We start from the raw sequence: 24,201 nt of genomic DNA on the forward strand, positions 1-24,201 counted from the left end.
GCACACTGGGTTGACATCTTCATTGAGCTATCCACTACCACCCCAAGATCCCTTTCTTGGTCTGTCGCTGCCAGCACAGATCCCATCAGTGTATATGTGAAGTTGGGATTTTTTGTCCCAGTATGCATCACTTTACACTTACTCACATTGAATCTCATTTGCTATTTTAATGCCCATTCTTCCAGTATGCAGAGATCCTTCTGGAGCTCTTCACAGTCCGATTTTGTTTTAACCACCCTAAATAATTTGGTGTCATCTGCAAACTTGGCTACTTTACTATTTAACCCCAACTCCAGGTCATAGATGAACAGGTTGAAAAGCACTGGTCCCAACACAGATCCCTGAGGCACCCCACTGCTCACATCCCGCCATTGGGAGAACTCACCATTGATTCCTACTCTCTGCTTCCTATTTTTCAGCCAGCTCTCAATCCATAAGATGACTTGTCCTCTTATCCCGTGACTATGAAGTTTGCTTAGCAGTCTTTGGTGGGGGACTTTGTCAAACACTTTTTAGAAATGTTAACAATCGCAGTCAAAATGTTGATGGTGTCCAAAAATGCAAAGATTACAAGGGAACATTGACAATCATCTAAATGTGACTGGCCATCGTTTCTGAACAGTGGAGATTCACCAGATTCATCTGGGATTGCCACAGGGTGTCAGACAAATTCACAATTCCTGTGCAAGTTCATGTTGCCCCCAATTTTTTTCTTCCACTGAGGCCTCACTAATTCCATACAATAAAGACAGTATAGGAGGCCAACAAATATGTCTTATTATTCCAACATTAAACAATTGGCATACTCAATTTCGTTGTTGACAACAAAAAGGTATATTTTTAGAAGACTGTCTTTGCTAATGTGAATTACTGTGTGCTGTTGACTGTTGTTGTAGCTGACTACCACCTTGTTCTACAGCACGGTCACCTGGAGAATTTATTGCAAGAGTTGGTGGTTGAACGTTGCACCTTTTCGACTATTTGGCTATTTCTGCAGCATTAATTGAGTATGCTAATTGTTTAGTGTTGGAATAATAAGACATATTTGTTGGCCTCCCATACTGTCTTTATTGTATATGCATTTAGTATAGAGGTGCTTCTTTGTATTTACTCACTAATACCATGTCAGTGTCAGCTCAAGGAGAGCGGCATGAGCCAGAAGTGATGCCACCATGCAGGGGCAGTGCTCTAGCATTCTCTAGCATTTGAGGTGAATGCTAGAGTGGTGCCCCTACATGGTGACATCACGATGTTGCCTGCTTGACAACACAGCCTGTCGTCCTTAATCTGGAAAAATGAGGGCTCAGCCTCCTCCCTGGGTTTCAAGCAGTTGTCAATCAAGTTTGAAAATCCTGCCTTATTGGAACTAATTAAGGTAGCTTTGTTTACAAGTCTGGATTATGCTCCAGCTGAGAAGGGGTGGTACCAAACTGTGTTCAGCACTGTTGTCACCCAAAAATGGGAGTGATTCACTCAGTAAAAATGAGAAGCCACAGGGATGTGCTCACCGGGCTGTTTATCCAAATAGCAAATTCCCGACATGAAAATAGCCTCCAATGGAACCGGCTGCTGATTCTCAAAATCCGCTTTCTGTCATTGGAGGGGGTATAAATTCCGTTAGATTATCTCTGCCTGACCGAAGATTAATGAGCAATAGCTGCAGTCCGACGCATATTACCGGCTCAGCAATCAGCGAACGTCATACGACCGAGCAGAAAAACTTTATAGCTGTTCACCGTGCCATGATGTGTACCTGATCCACTTTCTAAATATTAGGATGTGGCCTTGACCAAGAGTTGGTGCGCTGTGATTTTTGTTCATTTGTTTTTTGGTACTATATCTACTTTTTGTCCCTAGTTTGCACTTACAGAGTACAGAAATAGTTAAGGGGGAGCAAATGGGCTAAGAAGCTTATGTCTGTTCCAGAATATCGTTTGCTTTAGAATCAGTCAAATTTATGTATGGATTTTCTGGGTACGAGCAGGGCGGCAGCTGGCGTTTTAGAAAGTGGTGTTATTTTAAGGTCAGCGTTTAGCAGACTTTAGAAAATGGCCTCTTCCTTATTGGTTTATTGAAATTTTTAGAAGAGAGAGAGAGAAGGGGAGGAGGGATAACATTAGATTACGCGCAGCACATTAATGTGCTCGGAACAGAGGTCGTGGTGGTGTCATGATAGCCTGCACTTAACTGTAGCTTCTAATTATCCTGTTCAGTCTGGTTTCTCAGTGTTTTTCCTGAAAAAGCATTCTGGCTCAGTGGTCTAGATGACTCCAGGGACAGTAGACTGATGAAAGCCGAAATAATCAGAGTGATTCTGCTGTCCTTGGAGAGAAGTGATTCTGGCTGTGCTAATGCACAGCAGAAAAAATGTTTTAAGACCAGAGCTATCACAAGCATATAGAGAATATCTGTAAAAAAATGTTCTCTGGCATTTCCCTGCGTTCCGCTCACTTCTGCTCCTTCAGTTCCCATATCTAGTACATTAGGGGGCAGTATCAGAATGGCTCCACACATTTAATTTCTCGGCGTGCTAAGCAAGCCGCTTCCAAAATTTCCAGTCTCACTGCCCACTAAGAAATATTTGAAGCATCATCACTAGGGTTGCTAACCTCTAGGTACTAGCTGGAGATCTGCTATTACAACTAATCTCCAGCCAGTAGAGATCAGTTCACCTGGAGAAAGTGGCCGCTTTGGCAATTGGACTGTACGGCATTGAAGTCCCTCCCCTCCCCAAACCCCGCCTTCCTGAGGCTCCAAACCAAAAACCTCCTGCTGGTAGCGGAGAGGGACCTGGCAACCCTAATCATCACGATATATGTAGTATAGGGAGTGGCCAGTACTGATCATGCAACTAGCTAAGTCAGGCCTCCCAAAATACAGAGTTTTTACGTATTTGGGATATTAGTCCCCTCCCCTACAAAAAAAGCTACTTGCTGACACCTGAGAAATACAGAATGTTGTGCAAGCAGTTGTGAGTCTCTTAACGGGGATGCTATAGACCCGTGGAGATGTATCCTGTTGGCTATTCAGTACGGGCCCTTAGCTTATCCCTCCTTATAGTGGTTAAGAGCCGTGGTTTGGAGCGGTAGACTCTGATCTGGAGAACCGGGTTTGATTCCCCGCTCCTCCACATGAGCGGCGGAGGCTAATCTGGTGAACTGGATTTGTTTCCCCACTCCTACACACGAAGCCAGCTAGGTGACCTTGGGCTAGTTATAGCTCTATTAGAGCTCTCTCAGCCCCATCTACCTCATAGGGTGTCTGTGGGGAGGGGAAGGTGATTTTAAGCCGGTTTGAGTCTCCTTTAAGTGGTAAAGAAAGTCGGCATATAAAAACCAACTCCTAGTCCTCCTACTCCTCTTCGTCTTCGTCGTCTTCTTCTCCTCCTCCTACCCCTCCGAGCTGGGGGAGATTGCGCTTGTTCTGCTTTCCTTGCAGCAACACCCTTCCTCTTCCTTCCTGGGAATTTCCAGTATCATGGCTGAACCCAGGTGCCTTTATGAGTTTCAGATTCCCATGCACTTAGGCTGTAAAAGGAGGTGCCTGTTAAAACAACTAAGTCCAAAATAAGAGGGGAATCTTATTATCTAAGGGGTCATGGTGGAGGAGAGGCGAGTTCTCACACTCAGGAATTTCTCACCTCCCCAGAAAGAGTGGAGCACACCAAATTCTCCTGCTTTTGGTAAATCCAACATCTTTGGATGTAGCTTCACTTTTCTAGCAAATCACTCTCTGGGCGGAAGACCCTTTCTGCATGCATAACACCACCGTGTTTAAGTATGAAATATTATTTGGAAGGGTGTAAACTTTGTTTTGCCCTGACCTGGATAGCCCAGGCTGGCCCAATCTCATCATATCTCGGAAGATAAGAAGGGTCAGTCCTGGTTAGTATTTGGATGGGAGACCAACAAGGAAGCCCAAGGTCGCTACGCAGGATCAGGCAATGGCAAACCACCTCCGAATGTCTCTTGCCTTGAAAACCCTACAGCATTGCCATAAGTCAGCTGTCACTTGATGGCACTTCCCACCACCAAACCTTGTATCAATCTCCTTTTGGTACTTTCCTGAATTGCTCGAGAAAGGGCAAGCTGAAGGAAGGAAGAATGGAGAAAACCTAGAATTGTTAACTGATGTGAAACTGAAACATTAAAAAAGTATTACCCCTCCCCCATCCACTAAATTTACTATGTGATTCTGACTGATTATCTGTTGGCTTAATTGCCACTAGCAGTCAAAAATGAAAATGCAGGGTCTAACAGGAGAAGGATCAAAGACAAAATATCATTGTGGATGCCTGGGAGAGGACTCTTTTTAATATTTTTTCGCTTGACATGTTTCTCAGTATATTCATTGATGTGACAGAGATATAGTTAATCTTCAAACAGATGGTGTTAAATGTGAGGCAGGGAGGGGAAGTTGCCTCTTTGCTGAGCACGTTAAACTGTTCAAAATGGGAAATGGTATTTTAAAAAAAGTGGGATCAAAGTTCTTTGACATGAAAAAAATGATTGTAAATGGAGGATTACATGTAGATTATCTGCATATCCTAGCTGATATACCTGTAAATGGTTATGTGTGTGCTTGCACATGCACATGAGCTGGTCAGCAGGGGTGCTGATAACGAATTATAATTTCACTGGGATGGCGTTGAATTGGCGCAGTAGCTTTTATTCTTCAGTGTCCTCATCTCAGAACCTTTGTACTCCTGCCCAGAATTGGCCTAGCTTTTAAATACCTTGTTCAGACATGCAGGTTCATCACTTGGGGATTACAACGTCAAGTGATGGTGTGCACTGGGGAGGTTCTCACATTGTGGCAGCAAAGTGATTGTGCATCCTTGCCTATGCCCACCAAGCCTCCCCTGCAGTTATGTTTCCCCCTTTCCCCCTGCTGCTGCTGCTTAGCATGTTGGCCACAAACACAGAGTTGGCAGTCCAGTGTCTCTTAACAAAGATATATTTGTGACCTGACTCCAGAACGAAACTCCCAAGAAGCCCTTGACCTGCAAAAAACTTAAACATTGATATTCCAAAAATATAACAACATTGCCTTTTTTTATTCTAATTCACTAAAAGTAACACAGTAAATGTGTCTTTGAGGATGCGTATGTAATTTTAGATCATACTGTATTTTGCATGCAGTTTTGATACCGTTTGTTATCTGGGTGGGATCCCTAGAAATTGTTTTTGTGGCATTTACTTTATTCGTTCATTTTAAGCTCTCTTTTCTCCCTGGTGGAGACCCAAAGCAGTTTACAGAACTGTAGTTTAACTGAACAACAGAAGGTAAAACACTATAAACTACATCCTGGGCTGGTCCTGGATCCAGTGATTGGCTTAGTCAAGACCATGGGCTAAGAGCCAAGGGCTAAGACCCCTTTGGCTCTTTCCCTTCAGTTTGCACCAAAAGGTTTGCGCTTTTGGCCACACCATGGCTTTTATACTTGCCCACAGGAAGGGAAACTCAAGTTCAGCCCAGATGTTATGCAGCTGGCAGAGATGTTTCCAAACTTCCCTTCCCTGCTTCTGTTCTATTGTATGATAGCACAGTTAATACATCTGAGGCAAATAAAGGATTCAGTATTCTTTGGCTATTTTGCAAAAGAATCATGAGATAGAATGATCTGGGGGAGCTCTCTTAGTTCCAACAACATTTGTATGCTTGCTTGATATGAACTGTTGATGTTATTTGTCTCTTTTTAAAATTCTTTTTTATGTTTTCCTAGAATGAAGTCACATATCTTTATATGATCTCAGTAGATAGCTTGTGTTTGCTGTATTCTCCATTTTAAAGAATTGTCCAGAATTTGTAGAATCTTCATTGTTGTTGTTGTTGTTTTCCATATTCTAACATTCCAATCATAAGGACACTTTTATGGGAGTAAGCACCATTGAGTAACATGGGCTTTATGAGAAAATTTGCTAATGGGTTGCCTCCTAAATATTGTAAATGCTGGTTGATTCTGCATGGAAAAGTCATTTTGTGTCTTTCTCTGCTCCAGGACTTTGCAGTAATGTTTACCCATCACATCGTAACAGTTATTTTGCTGACCCTCTCGTACACAGTCAATTTCACACGTGTGGGGGCCTTGACGTTGTGCCTTCATGATTCAGTTGACATTGTGCTGGAGGTAAGATGCTTTTTTGCAAAAGCTGATAATTCATAGTGACCTCTGTCTTGTACATGCTGTTGAAAAGGTCTTCTTAGAGCAAAGATGCTATCCTATAGTCAGCTGTTCCCCACAAAAGCTGATGCTCCATTCGAGTTTGTCTCAAAGGCACTGCTTTAAATTCAGAGTAAGTCTCATGAATACAGGGGACTTGTGTGTGTGTGTTAAGTACCATCAAGTCACTTCCAACTCATGGTGACCCTATGAATCAATGTCCTTCAAAATTTCCTATCTTTGACAGCCTTGCTCAGATCTTGCAAATTGAGGGCTGTGGCTTCCTTTATTGAGTCAATCCATCTCTTGTTGGGTCTTCCTCTTTTCCTGCTGCCCTCAACGTTTCCTAGCATGGCTGTCTTTTCCAGTGACTCTTGTCTTCTCATAATGTGACCAAAATACGATAGCCTCAGTTTAGTCATTTTTGCTTCTAAGGTCATTTCAGGCCTGATTTGATCTATAAACCACTGGTTTGTTTTTTTTGGCAGTCCATAGTATCCATAACACTTTCCTCCAACACCACATTTCAAAGGAATCTACAGGGGGACTTGCTTCTCAGTAAACATGCATGCTTTCATTAGCAGTAAACTTGCATAGCATTGGGATGTGAATCTTAGCATATAGTTAAGATCTGATTCTGCTATTGCAGTGTGTTGCACCCAAAAAAGATGTATTTGCTTTGCTTGATAGGTAATGATTGTGATATTAGATGTGAGAAGGAGCACTGTTTTTAACTGACTTCCACTTCCTTGTACCTTTATAGCTGTTGTCAAATCTCAACAAAAGGCTGCAAAACTGTAAACCGCCTTTATTCCTTTTTGTAGCTCAGGATTGTCCTCCTGAGTTTTCTTTGAAGTCATTAGATGGACTTGGTTCCTTTCACTTCTGAGACTTTGCATATAATTAAAAAACAATTAAGAGGAGAAAATACCTTAGGCTGTTTTGGAAGCATGGTGCTAGTTGAGCATTGAGACTAAAATGCATTTAGGTAATGGCACTAATGTGGTGAATTAATATGTCTCTAAATATCCAAAGCGAGTAATGTCATTAGCATTCTTAGAGAAGGAGCATAAAAACTTTCAGTGTTGGGGAAACGGCAACTCACTTCCCCGTTTCTTTGACTTGGGGTTAGATTCGATGAGATCTTAAATGCAAATTCAGTTGGGGTTTCCCCCAAGCCAATCCACATTTAACTTATCGTCTAATCAGACCCTTATTTGCAAGCCCGGATGGCATACTTGAAACTGCAGATACAACAGAAGAAAATCAATGGCTTGTATCCAACTACTCCACTAAAAGTTTGAAACCTTCCTCCAATTGAAGGGGCTTTTCCTCTGGCAAAGGAAGATCTCTTAAGCTTGAGGAGGGCATCAAACTTGGTTGAGCGGATGGTGAGATTCAAGCCAGTATCTGGAAGAAGTGTCAAAATGTTCCAAACTTGGATTGCGTAATGTGAAATGTTTCATTCACTTTAGTGCCACAAGCTAACACAACTGTCAGGGCTGCATATTTTTCCAGGGACCTTCAGAGAATCCTTCATTCACTTTTAAGTCACCCTACACATAGCTCAGCAAATAAAGGAATCTGCATTGGGGAGAACACATCTCAGTCTTAGCAGTATTTATCAGACGCTGAAAAACTGAAGAGCTCTTCTGATTAAGGGGTATTGTTCAGGACTGAATACTTTCTGTGTAGAGAGTGAGAGTCTGAAATGATTGGTTTGGGGTGAACAAGGAGAAAATGGTAGGATGAGCACTCAGAAGGGCATGAAAAGGAAAGTGGCACAAATGTAAGCACTGTAGACAACAGCCAGCTAAAAGAGAGAAGAATAGCAATGACGGAATCAATCAAGGAAGGACCAGAAAGCAGGAGAGATGAAAGTGTCTCTCTGCAGCATGGCTTTCTGGGGAATTCAAGTAAAGCTAAGGAAGAAACAGCTCAGTTATATAGATGTGCAGCAGTCACATTTGTTTTTATGGCAAAGGGGACCAGAAAAATAAGAAGCAAGTAAAAGATGGAAGTCTTCTTTTTAGAACTAAACTGTTCTTGAAAGGCTCAAGTCTTAAGTCCCATTGAACTTCTGAGTTAACGTGTTTAGGATTGGGCGGTGTCCTGGGACAGCCTTCTGATGCTTCCTTAGATAAGAAGGAGGTGGAGGAAGGCAGCCCCAACTCAAGGCTTACAACCGAGGAGCAGTCATAAGCAGAAGCTGTGGCACCATGCCCTCAGCCCAGGGACTCAGGCCATACCTGAAGCCCAGCAAACGTCAGCCACACCATTAGGGTTACTGGAGCCTTTAGAGTAAAGAAGGAGACTCTTAAGACACAACATTCAGGAAAGACGAAGAAGCGCAAAATTGCTGGCTCAGCATATATCAATCCCTGACAGCATCGTGGAGGCAGATGAATTACACCTGGCTAGGAATGCTGAAACTACCTGATTAGCTGATTTATCTGTCCCAGCAAGATAATTCCCTATTTAAACAGCCAGGGTCTTGCGGTGGACCAACACGTTGAATTCTTGCTGTGCCTGCCTTTGTTTTCCGTGCTGCAGTTCGGACTCTCAGTGAACTTGACTCTTCGGGATTGGACCTGCCTCATGCCTTTTGGATTTACCCTCTACTGCTTGACACCTTGGACTTATCTGTATTCGACCCTGGACTGTTATCTTCTGCCCAAGCTTTCTGTTGCCTCCAAAGCTAGCTGCCTGACTCTGGACAGGCTGTTTGAGAGAGATACTGAGGAAATGTTGAAGAGGCAAATTTTACATGATCAATAATGCAATCCTAAGTGGCTTTACATCCATCTAAAACCCATCACTTGGCTTAGAGAAGGGTGTAACTCTGCTTAGGATGGCACTATAAAATGTGAAAATACAACAGAAGAATAAGGGTTGGATCCCAACCAAATAGACAGTTTCTATTGATTTCCCCCTTTCGTCATTCTTCAGGGTACCCTATTCCCCAGGTCAGGAGGCTGTCCTGCCTCTGAAGGAAAAAAACAGCGACTCACCTGAGCCTATTGGAGTGCTGCTTCAGCATCCAGTCACCTTTGAGAAGGGGGATTAAATATTGGAGGAAAGCACAGGAATAGAGGGAGTTGAGGTCTGCCTCGGAGAGAGCAGTGACAGCTCAGGTCTGGCTCAGGAAAAAGAGCAGACAGAGTGAAGGGTAGCTCTGCCTGATAGTGAGGCAGAGTGGTTTACCTGGGAGAGAATAGCGTACCCAATATTTCTGGGCCAGGAACCATGGCTTGGCTCTTTTCTGTCAAGGGGATAATGCCTGTTCTTTCCTTGTTATAGGCAGCCAAATTGACAAACTACTGCAAGTATCAAAGACTGTGCGATATCCTTTTCCTCATGTTTGCGATTGTATTCATTATCACAAGACTTGGAATATATCCTTTGTGGTGAGTAAATGTATCCCTTCCATGCAATTATAAACCTGTTAAGCAGCTTACAGTATCCTCTTACCTGTTTGATGTCAAGGGAAGTGGCTGCTATTCATACTGTGTTCTTCATATAGAAGACACAGAGAGTACTTGTAGAAGAATAGGTCCATAGATAATGGTCTGTCGACAGCAATCATGGGTAATGGGACTGCGGTTGTCGGCAGAGTGTAAAGGTGCATAAGGTGATCTGTGACGTGCAGTGGGTTGAAAACAAAATAGCCATATGCGATTTGTGCAGCTCCACTATGATACGTCAGTTTTAAGTTGCGCCAGAAATAACAATCCAGCTGCATGTTTAAAATGATGACAAATGCCTATGGCTGAAGCTAGAATTATCCTCTTTTTTTTTTTTTTTTTTTTTTTTGCTACTCTGTTTCCCCCCCCTTTCACGGATCCAAAGTGCAATGCAGCAAAGGAAATGGATTTGGGCTTCGTGACAGTACTTTGCCTCGATTATCTAGTATTCCTTGTTTTTTGAAAATCATCTTGCCGACCATTTGAACTTGGGTGTTGTCAAGGAAGAAATCAGGGGTCTCTACACTGGGAGTATTTTGCAATGTTCAGTTGCAAACCACCTGTCCAGGTAGCAAGCAGGAAATCCAGATGAGCTGCGAACTCTGTGTAGTTCCTTTGCAGTCTTGTGTGGTTCGGGTACACACAAATGCAGGGCCATGTGGGCGGATATCTTGGGGTTACGTGACCCTGCCGTCACATTTAGAAAGGAGTGACAGGAGCTCATATGAACCTAAATGCAATTTGTTATATTTCAACAAACTTCTCTCTGGTTAGGAAAGGATTATAGAAATTAGGCAGATTTTGTGTATATTGATGTGCATGTATGGACAGCGTGGGACTTTCCACATGGCATGTTGGGTGGACAGAATACTGAGGCACGTACTCAGCCATGTGCTGTCAATATCTGAACTAGCTGAGAAATTCCTTCAGAAGAACTTCAGCAACACTACAGCAGCTCCTGCCAAACTTTGCAGAGTTACTTTTGAAATTGCAACCAGGGAGTATGGCCTATCTGTGTGTTTCATCCTCATTCACTGAGAAGTGCAGCCACTGTGTGGGCTGGGCTGTTTCTCTTCTTTGAAAAATTAATTTTAAAAGTTGTGGCAGTTGCAGGGCTGTATTAACTGTTAGATGGAATACACTGAAAAGCCTTCATTGATTTGCTGACGCAGGATATTGTCTATCTCCCCCGCAAAGGACAAAGTGGCTTTCCTCCTGGCTGATCAGCCCCCCTGTATTACAGAGGAGGTAGCAAAGTTTCTTTTAGCTGCTATGAGGATTCGAGGAACCAAGTGTAAACCTATTTGATTGTTGTTATGATTGATTTATTTCATTATCATATACATGTATTTTATCTGGATACAACTATTTTTAATTATTGCAACTGTAATTCCTATGCCATTAAAGGTTGATATAGGTAAAGGTCGTCCCCTGTGCAAGCACGGGGTCATTCCTGACCCATGGGGTGACGTCACATCCCGACATTTACTAGGCAGGCTATGTTTATGGGGTGGTTTACCAGTGCCTTCCCCAGTTGTCTTCCCTTTACCCCCAGCAAGCTGGGTACTCGTTTTATCGACCTTGGAAGGATGGAAGGCTGAGTCAGTCATGAGCCGGCTACCTGAAGCTGACTCCCATCAGGATCGAACTCAGGTCGTGAGCAGAGCTTTTGACTGCAGTACTGCAACTTACCACTCTGCGCCAGGGGGCTCTTATACACACATACGCACACGCACACACATTGAAAAGCATGGACCTCATCTAAATTGAAGGATCCTGCAATAGGGTACACTTACCTGCAATTACCTGTGTATCAGGAAGAGGAGTTGCATGTATATGCTTTTTATGTGGTGTGGGATGAGAAAGCGTACCTCCATGACTTGGCTTGGTAGAAATAGGTAAAAGGAGAACATTGGCATATGCCTTGGAGAGTTGCTGAGTTCCGCACTATATTCCAGAATTCTGTTCAGGAAATTCCGATGGATTTTACTATTTGTCTTCTATTTAGGGCCACTTCACGCGAGTCACTTTTCTGACACAGATTTCGGCAGGAGGCACACGTACACCTGTAAGACATGAAGATCATTTATCCGTGTCGTTTCATATACATGAATAAAGAAACCCATTAACTGCAGGTGCCTATCATGAGAAGGTCTTTACACTTAACTGGATGTATAATTTTTTCCCACGGATGGTATGTGTTGAGCAAAATGCTGGGCTCTGAATTAGAATGGATGGTGGTGGTTTGCATATTATAATTCAAGTACAACTATGAAGTTGTTAACATCAACGAGTTCAATCAGAGTTCTGAAACGTGTTTTTTATGGGGTCCATTGTAGTATCTGTGTAGGAGCTGAACTATTGATCTTTGTATTTAATCTGCTGACCCACTAGTTCTGTAGCCGTAGCATTGAGCAACAGAGTGTAAATTTTATGTAATCAATATCCATTTTATGGCCATGGTCTAATTTAATGGTGCTAGAAGGATGGGTTTAATAATAACCTGGAATTCTTACAACGTTTTTTTTCCTGTTTATACAATAGGTTCCGATTCCAGGGTTTTTGTTATCTGGTTTTGTTCGTTAGTGTTGTCGTTGTCTTTAATTAGCTGTGCACAGTCGTGGCAGAAGATTTCATAAGAAAACCTTTTTTTTGTTGTTACAAAAGCGGTTTTACATAGGGTTGCTTGTTCCACATGGATTCAGACAACATTATGTTTTCATTTTTCTTGTGTCATTCCAAAGATTATAAATTGGGTTTTAAAAACAGCAGTAATTTGAAACCAGACAGTACCTTCCACTGTGATCAGGAAGAGCAGAAATAAATGTGTTGGAGGTACTCAAGTTTAATCAACTGGGAAGCCCTGTGGATACTGTCAAGACAAGATGGACTTGGTCATGGGAATTTATTCCGTTCTCAAATTACGTTTTAATGTAGGCTGGCCTAAGGGAGATACCTTGATGATCCAAATAAAGTTTGGCACAGTTTCTTAATCCAAAAATCAGAGTTTTGGTGCCAAGACTAATCGATGCCATAGCTATATGGAGCAGCAGAGGCATGTTTAGCAACATGAATTTCTACATGCTGTGAATTTCCCCGTCTCTCAAATGGGATGTTTCTATTCTTTTGGTAACAAACATGTGACACAAATACAAAAAACAGAACATCTGTTCACTGATAGGCCATTGATACGTGACTGCATATCATTCTATATTATGCATGATAAAAGATATGCAGGTGTTTTCTGAAATGGCTTCATGAAGCTATCAGTAGATCCTTTTTGGCGCAAGAGGAGAAATGGTAGACGTACTGAAAAAGGAGGGGGACAACCTATCATCAAGGCTTGTTGGCTACATTTTTATCTAGTCCTTCCTCCAAGGTCCTTGGATCATGGTTCTCCCCCCTCCGTTTTATCCTCACTGCAATCCTGTGAGCAGGTTAGGCTGAGAAAGAGCAACTAGCCAAAGATCACCTAGTCAGTGGTTCCCAAACTTTTCGGGCCACCGCCCCCTTGGTTCCACAAGCTCAACCCCAGCGCCCCCTAACCTATAAAAAGCATTATTCAAAATAGGGGTTTGCATGACTCACTACAGAAGATAAGAACAATAAAATTTCAAAACAGTAACCATTAATTGAGCATATATTCAAAATCAAATTAAAACTTTTTAGTTGAAATTTATTCAACAAAACTGATGAACTTGATCCAGTGGTCCCAGCTCTTCAAACCCTGGGGGGAAATTCTGATAGTTTCCACCAAATTTGCCAGCATGGTGCCAGCATGGTGCCACCTTTAGCGCCCCCCTGCTGCCCCCTTTTCCTCTTAGTGCACCCCCTAGGGAATCCCACTGCCCCCCAGGGGGTGGTACTGCCCACTTTGGGAACCACTGACCTAGAGAGTGTGAGGTTGCTTCTGGACTTGACTCTGGGTCTCCACTCTAACCACAACATCATACCGGCTTAAACCGCTTCTCATTTGACTGGTTTGAAATGGAGAGGAAATGGAGAGTATAGGAATCAACTAGAATAAATTTGGACTGAAGGCAACGACGGCTTGTCTAGCTAGCTTAACATTTGAAGGAGCTCTTTCGTAGAGAGGATGCACTACCGTGAGGTATGTGCATTTGTTCAGCTTGCTGCAAGGTGAATGGCCCATTTCTCTTTTTTCTAGAAAGAGTACGTTTGTTTATTAGTGGTAAAAATGGATACATTTGCCCTACAAGTTTGTTTTGTTTTTAAGAAATTTGATCACGTCACAAGCGTTACGTCATGGGGTGTTTCGTGTGTGGGAGCATTACGGATGGAGGCTGCGTGTGTGTGTGTGTGTTTGCAGATCGCTTTGCCAACCCGCAACATCTTTCCTTGCGATTGTACATTAGAAAGTTCTACAAAAAAAGAAGAAGAAAACACACCAAGCCTACAGGGACCTCTTCATTGCCCTAGCCAATAGCTTCAAAAACATGACTGTCTGTTCTCAGGTTGATATGGCTCTTAGTTTCCATTGATAAGTGACGCCTATCACCTAAAAGCAGGCAAACCTAAAGACTGCATCGGGCCAAACCGATTTTGAATAGCCCAGATATACAGCATTTCATTCTGGGTCCATACATAAGAGGCATTGCTGAGTACATAAAAACAAAATACTTAAAACGCTGTTAAATTCAACCTGCAAAAATAAAAATATACAAGCATCTAATCTTTTTAAAAACGTGCTTTTAGATGCAGAAGACTCTTAGTTTTGAACTGGTAAAGTATTTATAAACTCTCCTCTCTCTCCTGTATAAGGAGAGGAATTTCAATAAGTAATGACCAAACTATGTGTTGTAGATGTCATGTGCATGAAACAGTGTTTCTAAGACAGAGACCCTAGTTTAAAAGTAGTGCATAAATATTTAGCTTTTAGCTGTTGAAGGCAAAACAGATATGCAGTTGGAGGGCAAAAGCACTAAAAACTAGTTTCTGGGATAACTCTCTCCTTCTCTCTTTCTCTAATGATCTGGGATAGTTTCTGGGATAACTCTCTCCCTCTCTCTTTCTCTAATGATCTGTCCATAGAATGTAGCTCAGATATTTTCGTGATTGCAGAACAATAGCATTGTTTTTGAAAGCAAGAAGTGGTCAAGATTTACTTAAAATAGTGCAAATTTGTACTTAAAACTAATCCTAGAAGTCATACATCGATCACAAGTTTCTTCCTCTGTGGTCAAAGTTAATGTTGAGATTTAAGGGATCCTAAATTAGTCAGGCAGCCTTAGCTACTTTATCAGATGGATTCATTTTCTGCTGTCTAATGCTGGCTTCCTTTGACTGGAGGGAGCCCCTGGTGCATTTTGACTGATGTGATCATCCTTCTATATTCTTTTTTACATAGGAAGAGAGGATGGCTCAGCCATCTTGACAGGGGAGGGGCCGTGGTTCAGTGGTAGGGCATCTGCTTGGCATGCAGAAGGTCCCAGTTCCAATCCCTGGCATCTCCAGTTCAAGGGACTAGGCAAGTAGGTGATGGGAAAGACCTCTGCCTGAGACCCTGGGGAGCCGCTGCCAGTCTGAGCAGACAATACTGAATATTGTCGAAGGCTTTCACGGTCACAGTTCATTGGTTCTTGTAGGTTATCCGGGCTGTGTAACCGTGGTCTTGGTATTTTCTTTCCTGACGTTTCGCCAGCAGCTGTGGCAGGCATCTTCAGAGGAGTAACACTGAAGTACTATATATAACTCTTCCTACACACTTGACACTGAGAGACACTGTCCTTCAGTGTCACTCCTCTGAAGATGCCTGCCACAGCTGCTGGTGAAACGTCAGGAAAGAAAATACCAAGACCACGGTTACACAGCCCAGATAACCTACAAGAACCAGACAATACTGACTTAGATGGACCAGGGGTCTGACTCAGTATAAGGCAGCTTCATGTGTTCATGTGACAGACATTGTGAAAGAATTCTTAAGGAGTCTGTTGCTGTACAGACTGGGCTGAAATCTTGTTGGTTTTGTTTTGTTTTTTTATGCTGCGTAGATCCAAGGTTTTATGATAATTATCTTATTTTGAAAGAGGATTCTAAGTTTCTGACAGCTCCTGTGAAGGACTTCGAAATCCATTTGTCACTATTGCCAGTCTTTTGTCTGCCGTTCCCCTCTGCGTTGGCCACAGTGCTCAACCAAGGAGACACCCCCAAGCTGATCCTCAGTGCTTATCTCTGCAAAGCTACAGTAGAAGAAGAAAAAGAAGAGTTGGTTTTTATATGCCGACTTTCTCTGCCACTTAAGGGAGAATCAAAACCGGCTTACAATCACCTTCCCTTCCCCTCCCCACAACAGACACCCTGTGAGGTAGGTGGGGCTGAGAGAGATCTAAAAGAGCTGTGGCTAGCCCAAGGTCACCCAGCTGGCTTCATGTGTCGGAGTGGGGAAACAAATCCAGTTCACCAGATTAGCCTCCGCCGCTCCTGTGGAGGAGTGGGGGAATCAAACCCGGTTCTCCAGATCAGACTCCACCGCTCCAAACCACCACTCAACCACTACACCACGCTGGCTCCCAGGTATTATCTTAAGATGAGAGATATGGACTGATTTGACCACAGGCTGGCTTTTTTGGTTGTTTGTTTGTTTTGCCTGCCCAATTTTCTCTTGCCCGGTCTATCGCTGACCCTCAAAGCGATGAAAAATGCAGTTAAGCTGAGTTCAGGCACTCTGTGCCATCTCGTGACATCGATGTAATGAAACGTGTAACGCTCCCTTGGGACAGAGCGGTTACAGACTAATCCGTAGCGGACAGGAATGGGCATGTGGGTGACGCTCAGGCACCTCCAGATTGGCATGGTGATGTTTCTGCTCAAATTACAGCTGTTACCAGAGTGTCGCTCCGTTGGACAGGAGGCTGCCCTGCCCCAAAGGGAAAAAACAGCCTCTCAGCCATCTCACCCCTGAGCCTATGGGAAAAGCTGCTCCACCAACCAGTCACCTTTCAAAGGGGGGGTGGGATGAAGGGAAACGCAGCAAACTCAATGCACCACTGCACAGGGTGCAGTACCAACAAGGGGTAAAAACAGCACACCATCCAGGGACACATTTTGTTTGCAAAGCTCTCCCGGCCCTCGGAGAGAAGTAACAGAAGTTCTCAAAGGATACACATCATATCATTAAAAACCAGCCTGGTTAATAACAACGTTTTATCGTCTGTAGCTACATTCGGCTTGGAACTTTTGATCTCTCCTTTATGAACTTGCATTTTTTTCAGGCCTGTGTTGTGTGCCTCTGTTCCTGTTCTTCTGAAGAGCTGAGGATCTTTGCAGTCATCGACAAAGTTTTTGAAATGCTAGCATTCATGATAAGTGGCCAAAGAGCAAAAAGAGGAATAGAACTCTGAATGCAACAGGCCAGGTTCATCGGAACATCTTGGAACACACCATTAAACATGAAATAACCACCTTATTTAATTTAAGTAGCTGACAGACTTTTTGATCTTACCAGGACTTTCTAAGCTTTGGAGCTTCCTGCATCATTTTTATTGCTTATTAGTGTTGAAACAGCAATGACCTTTGAGGCTGGGTCGGCATCGGGTCAGAAGCCAGGAGCTGCGGTAAACTTACGTACCCCCCCAAAAAAGAGATATAGTGAAGGGAGAAATAACAAAGACAGACACAAAAGAAAGAAAAATGCATGTTGTTTCGCTACAGGAAATTTTATCGACAGTTCCAACGTCTTGTTTCCACCAGCAACAGATCTGTTAGAACGGCTTGCTGGGTGAATTCACTTGCGTACAGATTGCACCATCTGTAGCTATATAAGCACCTGACGCTAGTGTTATTTCTCAGGATGCCCAGTCCAAAGGAAAGTGATAAAATTCTGAAATTTGCTTTTCTTTTCTATAACAGTATTCAAAACTACAAAATGACAGTCCTGGGACTTCACACAATGCATAGTTAAATTGTGGATCTACCTGCCCCAGGAGGTGGTGATGGCTGCCAACTTGGAAGGCTTTAAGAGGGAAATGGACATGTTCATGGAGGAGAGGGCTATTCATGGCTACTAGTAAAATGGATACTAGTCATGATGTATACCTCTTCTCTCCAGGATCAGAGGAGCTTGCCTAATATATTAGGTGCTGTGGAACACAGGCAGGATGGTGCTGCTGCAGTCGTCTTGCTTGTGGACTTCCTAGAGGCACCTGGTTGGCCACTGTGTGAACAGATTGCTGGACTTGATGGGCCTTGGTCTGATCCAGCATGGCTCATCTTACATTCTTAGACTTGCCTCTGCTGTGTAGCTTGTTTGATAAAGGCTTTGATTATCCTTTTAAGTTAAATGTGATCAAAACAAAATGCCCGACCTCCTTCAAGCAATGTTTGGGGCCTCAAGTCGGTAGGATGGGTCATGGAGCTCGACCTGAAGCTGCCACCATTGCTGCTTCTGCTGCAGCTGGGGGGGGGGGGCACTGTTACAGCAGAAGGGGGTGATCGGGGCTGGATCTACATTTCCCGAACAGTGTAACCTCCTTCCATCTCACTTGTCTTGTTCTGCAAATTTGTTCCTGGGGAGACCCTGGTTGAGGTCCCTGGGTGACCCTGATGGCAATTTTTCTAACTTTATATCTGAGCAAAGTTTGTGGAACCACTGGAGAATGTACAAGTGGCAACTATCTCACACACGCTTTTTTTTTACTATGCTTAGTATGCAGAAACTCGATCCAAATTTTTAACTCCCATCTTGGCAAACAAGACAGGACTTTCTGATTCTGCGAAGGTGTTCTTTCTCCTGACTAATAGTTCTTCCAGTATAAGGGTGAAAGTAGCCAGATTCCTGCAGAGTATTATAAAAGTGCGCTTTGATAAAACTCAAGAAGTGAAGGCTGTTCTATAACTGTAATAGTTTGGCTTATGTAATATTTTTATTGTCTGACTTGTATATTTTATGCCATTAAAGGTTTTGGCACTGATTGACGTACAAGAGGCAGAACTCCCAACAATATTTGCCCCGGCCCTCCTTGAGCCTCGGCGACTTCCCTCTTCATTCCTGCTTTTCCAGATACAGTCTTCTTTCTCCCACCCCTCTTGGCTCTCACTTCCAGTTTCCAAAGCACTCCTCTCTGCCACTTCCCAGACCAGACTACACTTTCTCTTCGTAAAGGCTGTGAAGTTTCTCTGGAGGTTTCTTTTTCACTTCTTGCATCAATTCTGAACTTCCTGTGTCCTTTTCCTCAAGCATCATTCACTACCAGAGAGCCAAACCAGAGAAACAAACCGAGTTTGTTTCCCCACTCCTCAACATGAAGAAGAAGAAGAAGAAGAAGAAGAGTTGGTTTTTATATGCCGACTTTCTCTACCACTAAAGGGAGACTCAGGCCGGCTTACAATCACCTTCCCTTCCCCTCCCCACAACAGACACCCTGTGAGGTAGATGGGGCTGAGAGAGTATGACTAGCCCAAGGTCACCCAGCTGGCTTCGTGTGTAGGAGTGGGGAAACAAATCCAGTTCACCAGATTAGAGTCCATTGCTCCTGTGGAGGAGTGGGGAATCAAACCCGGTTCTCCAGATCAGACTCCACCACTCCAAACCACCGCTCTTAACCACTACACCACGTTGGCTCTGCTGGGTGACCTTGGGCTAGTCACAGTTCTTTCAGAACTCTCTCAACCCCACCTACTTCACAATGTGTCTGTTGTGGGGAGAGGAAGGGAAGGTGATTGAAAGCCACTTTGAGAGTCCGTAAAGGTAGAGAAAATCAGGGTATAAAAACCAACTCTTCTTCTTCTACCAGCCGAACTTCAAGATCCTGTTCTCCACTGAGGCTCAGGTGTTCTCTCTGTACCTTTAACTTAAGCCTCCCTTCCTCTGCGTTTCTCAGTTTTGTGTATTGTGTTAAGTGCCGTCAAATTGCTTCCAACTCATGGCGATCCTATGAATCAATGTCCTTCAAAATTTCCTATCTTTGACAGCCTTTCTCAGATCTTGCAAATTGAGGGCTGTGGCTTCCTTTATTGAGTCAATCCATCTCTTGTTGGGTCTTCCTCTTTTCCTGCTGCCCTCAACTTTTCCTAGCATGACTGTCTTTTCCAGTGACTCTTGTCGTCTCATGACGTGACCAAAATACGACAGCCTCAGTGTAGTCATTTTAGCTTCTAGGGTCAGTTCAGGCTTGATTTGATCTATAACCCACTGATTTGCTTTTTTTTTTTTTGGCAGTCCACGGTATCCGTAACACTCTTCTCCAACACCACATTTCAGAGGAATCTACTTTCTTCCTATCAGCTTTCTTCTCTGTCCAGCTTTCACACCCATACATAGTAACGGAATACGATGGCATGAATTAATCCAGTCTTGGTGGCCAGTGACACATCTCTACATTCAAAATATTTTCTAGCTCCTTCATGGCTGCCCTTCCCAGTCTGTCTTCTTCTGATTTCTTGGTTTCAGTCTCCCTTTTAGTTTTACTTATATCCTATTATATAGTTATATCCTGTTTTCTTTCATTGCAAGAACTCAAGGAGGCTTCCACAGGAGGACTCCCACGCAGGCACTGATCAGACCAAGACCTACTTACCTTGAGCAAAATTGCTGTTATCACGTGCCCTGAAACCACTATTCCCAGTGTTTCCCTGTCTGCTGTATAAGGTTTCGTCTCAGCTAAATTGACAGTTTTCCTTTTCCTCACAGAAACTGGACTACAAAGCACTTGAATTTAGCTTAACAAATCTGTGTCTGAGGATTTACAGCCAGGAGCCCACTGCAGCATAGAATAACCACTGAAAATAACTTGATAAACTTGCCATCTAGTGGTTACATTTGGTATTACAAACTTATAATTCAGTGAGCTTTTTAAGGTTTCCCCCCTCACTTTAATTCAATACATTATTTGAGATTTATTATTGAATAATAACAGATGCAAATAAATAATGCTGCATTTAAAATAGCCATGACTGATTTTTGCCACATTATTGAACTGTTGACTTATTACTGTTCACTCATACTCATGAAACAAAACAGCTTCCTCTTCAAGGGAAAAAAATTTCACTCCATCTTGGTAAAGAGAATAGTCAGGCCAAGTATTTGTGGTGGCATTGTGTGACATGCCAGGAACTTGGAGCCAGCACGTTGTTTCCTGAGGGGAAGTCAAAGGGCAATTCTAAAAAGTAGCCACTCCTTCAAAACAAGCAAGAAAAGGGAATCCTTTCTGGATTCCTAAATATTTGCAGACATATACCTGTGGGAAGAAGGACATAAAAAGCCACACTGCAGGATCTGTACCCTGGACCTCTAAATTACAATAGAGACAAATGTTCATCCATGCACATTCAACTACGGCTCATCGAAAGGTCTTGCTTGAAATCCAAATGTATGTGTGTTAGGTGCCGTCAAGTTGCTTCTGACTCATGGCGACCCTATGAAGCAACGTCCTCCAAAATGTCCTATCTTTGACAGCCTTGCTCAGATCTTGCAAATTGAAGGCTGTGGCTTCCTTTATTGAGTCAATCCATCTCTTGTTGGGTCTTCCTCTTCTCCTGCTGCCCTCAACTTTTCCTAGCATGACTGTCTTTTCCAGTGACTCTTGTCTTCTCATAATGTGATCAAAATACGATAGCCTCAGTGTAGTCATTTTAGCTTCTAGGGTCAGTTCAGGCTTGATTTGATCTATAACCCACTGATTTGCCTTTTTTGGGCAGTCCACGGTATCCGTAACGCTCTTCTCCAACACCACATTTCAGAGGAATCTACTTTGTTCCTATCAGCTTTCTTCACTGTCCAGCTTTCACATCCGTACATAGTAACAGAATATACGATGGCATGAATTAACTTAATCTTGGTGGCCAGTGACACATTTGAAATCTAAATGAGAGAGTAAAAAAGCACTGTGGAGGATTGTAGTTCTTGAAACAAATGTGCGAAGTCATTGTGCTGGTGCTAAGGCATCCTTTGAGCAGGTACATCACAAAGAACAGTTTGTGTGGGTGAGATCCATGAGCTACTAGCTTGCATGCTGTGTTCCTTCCGCAGGTAATAAGGGGAGGGGTGGGAGAATCAACTCCAGTAGATGAACCATTTATCTGTACTTCCACATTGACCTCTCTCCTCCCTTTCTCCTTTCTTCAGGATACTGAACACAGTATTATTTGAGCTGCCTGCAGTTATTGGCACCTTTCCTTCCTGGTCGTTCTTTGTCATTTTACTTCTGACCCTTCAAGTCCTCCACTATTTTTGGTCTTACCTAATAGTAAAAGCAGCTTACAAAGCTATTTCTAAAGGCAAGGTAAGAGAACAATTTTTTCCAGTGTTGCTACTTTTTAATTTCTTCTGGCTTGCAAAATAAATATTCTTTGTGCATTAAATGACTTATTTTGTAACACGAGCTGCACTCGAGAGCTGTGTTGCTGTGACTTGGAATGATCTCCGTTAAGCACAGCATCGTATGTTCAGTGCTGACCACCTGAGGACTGAACAGCTTATGACTTTGGAAGTCCATCATTAGATCACCCAATGAGTAATTTAGCTTCAGAAAGCAGCTGTGAAGGGGGGGCAGTGAAAAAAGACAAACAATATGGTTACATCCTCCCTCCATCAGGGATAAAAAAAGCACTGGGAAAGAATGCTTTCAACTGAGGAAAGGGCATAGGCAGAGAAAGAGTTAAACTCCTTTCCCAACTCCCCCAATCCTAATCCTGATTGGGTCTCCCCGGCTGCTTTTTGTGGCTAAACAGAGGATCCCAAAACAGGTCCCAAAAACCATGTGTCATTTGACCCTGAATACTCTCGTTGAGCTGAACGTGAATTGGTCCCCTTGAAGGTTCAGTTTATGATTGCACTGGATTTTCTCTGGGGCGGTTTTCTCTATCAGGGCGGCAAAGAGGTCCTGCAGTGACAAGCCTAGGTTTGCTACCGTGTGGACTTTTCAGCAGGGTGGGACCAGTTCCAGCTGCCTAGTGGGAATACTGGCAAGTTCATACACATTCATGGATTATATTTTGACACGCAAAAAATTCTTAGCAACGCATCTTTAAAAATACCCGATGTGGTTCGGCTCTGAGCATTTCCAGCAGGCGAAACCTCCGCTCATTTTTGACCATGGGAGCTAAGATACAACGTTTTTGGGTCAACGCGGGTGGCTTCCATGCAGGTCTGATCACCAGCCCTTTTCCCTTTCAAACTTAAGCCTGAGGGTTGCCAGGGTGGTGTCTCAAGGCTGCATTTTCGCCCCCTGTGTCCTCACCAATAGCCATTCATTTCTCACCAAACAATATACAGTATTTCTTAACGTTCTTGGTTGTTTTCTTTGTGCTGCCTTTGAAGGCTGGGAAGTGGAACCCTTTGCATGTAAGTTTCCCCCAGGGAGCAGTACGTTTACCTCCATGTTTCATGATTTTCAGTAACCTTCTCTTTTCCCTTCCATAGTTTGCTTCTCTGCATCTACTTTTGTTTCGCATAATTATTGCAAGCTCTTTGGTGTGGAAAAGACCGAACAGTTATTCCATGTATTATACTTCTGGGCAGAGCTCCTAGGTGTGGAAGATAAAAATAAATACTGACTTTGGTTTCTGTTGACACCTGTTGTGGAAAGAACTCTTTGAAAATGGGAAAGACCAAACTCTAGTGGTCTCCTCAAGCGTTCCCAAGCTGAGCTTTAAAAAGAAAAATGTCACCCTTCATCCTCACCCCTGCAGATAACCGGGGCGGAGGGAAGAACTGAAATTGCATGCAAGTCTATGTGAGGATGCTTCGGAACCCAGAGTAACTTAACTTTTTTGGCTTATTCTCCCTGAGTGAGAATAACATTCATTTATGGAAGAGTTTTGTTAGTATTTTCCAGCCTGTAGGTTGAACTGACCATCGTACATATATGGGGGGGGGGGCTCGCATGGGGAAACTCATTCCCTCATCTCCATTTTCCCTCCATTGCTTTACTCTTTTTTCCTGCTTCCTTCCTTCCTCCCTTGCCTCTGTCCCACCTACCCATCTCATGCGCCCATCTGCCACTTTCTCTCCTGTTCTTCCTGCTTTTCCTCCTTGCCATGTTTCCATTTTCCTTGCTTTCTTTACTCCCTGCTGTACCCATTTCCACCACCACCCTTTCTGCTCCATTTTTCGTTTCTTCCAGTCACCCCACCTTCCTTCTCGCCTTGCCTTGACTCATTGCCCACTCTTTCTTTCCCCGATTCACCTCCAGTGCTGAAGCAAAGCTGCAGCAGCCATTTTGGATTATGAGTGTTACCTAGGTGATCCAAAAATGGCTGCTGAGATCTTGTATGGAGATCCTGTGAAATCTCAGCATTATAAAACTTTTTATTTTCCACCTCCCCTTACCATTTAAGATCTGTCTGCAAATTGGGGGCTCCCCCAAGTTTGGAGAAAAATCTCTCTCCTCTGTACAAGGTAGGGTTGCCATCTACCAAGTGGTGGCTGGAGATCTCCAGCTATTACAACTGATCTCCAGGCAAGAGAGATCATTTCAGCTGGAGAAAATGGCCACTTTGGAAGGCTAAGGCATTATACTATATTGAAGGCCCTCTCCTCCCCAAACGCCACCCTTCTCAGGCTCAGGCTCTGTGGATTTCAGTTTAATTTTGTTCTCTAGGTAAACATATCCACTG

General features: G+C 43.3%; 1 protein-coding gene across 1 annotated transcript in view; it reads left to right on the forward strand.

The window, feature by feature from the left end:
* The window catches only part of CERS6 (ceramide synthase 6), a 131,313-nt gene that overhangs the window by 101,175 nt on the left and 5,937 nt on the right, over nt 1-24,201 (forward strand). Inside the window, exons 7-10 of the mRNA XM_056861264.1 lie at nt 6,002-6,130; nt 9,464-9,570; nt 21,710-21,866; nt 22,904-22,931. Of these exons, the coding sequence (XP_056717242.1) occupies nt 6,002-6,130; nt 9,464-9,570; nt 21,710-21,866; nt 22,904-22,931 (421 nt within the window). The remainder of the gene's footprint in view (nt 1-6,001; nt 6,131-9,463; nt 9,571-21,709; nt 21,867-22,903; nt 22,932-24,201) is intronic.

This window comes from Euleptes europaea, chromosome 15 (genome assembly GCF_029931775.1).
Source record: "Euleptes europaea isolate rEulEur1 chromosome 15, rEulEur1.hap1, whole genome shotgun sequence".
Classification (NCBI taxonomy): Eukaryota; Metazoa; Chordata; class Lepidosauria; order Squamata; family Sphaerodactylidae; genus Euleptes; species Euleptes europaea.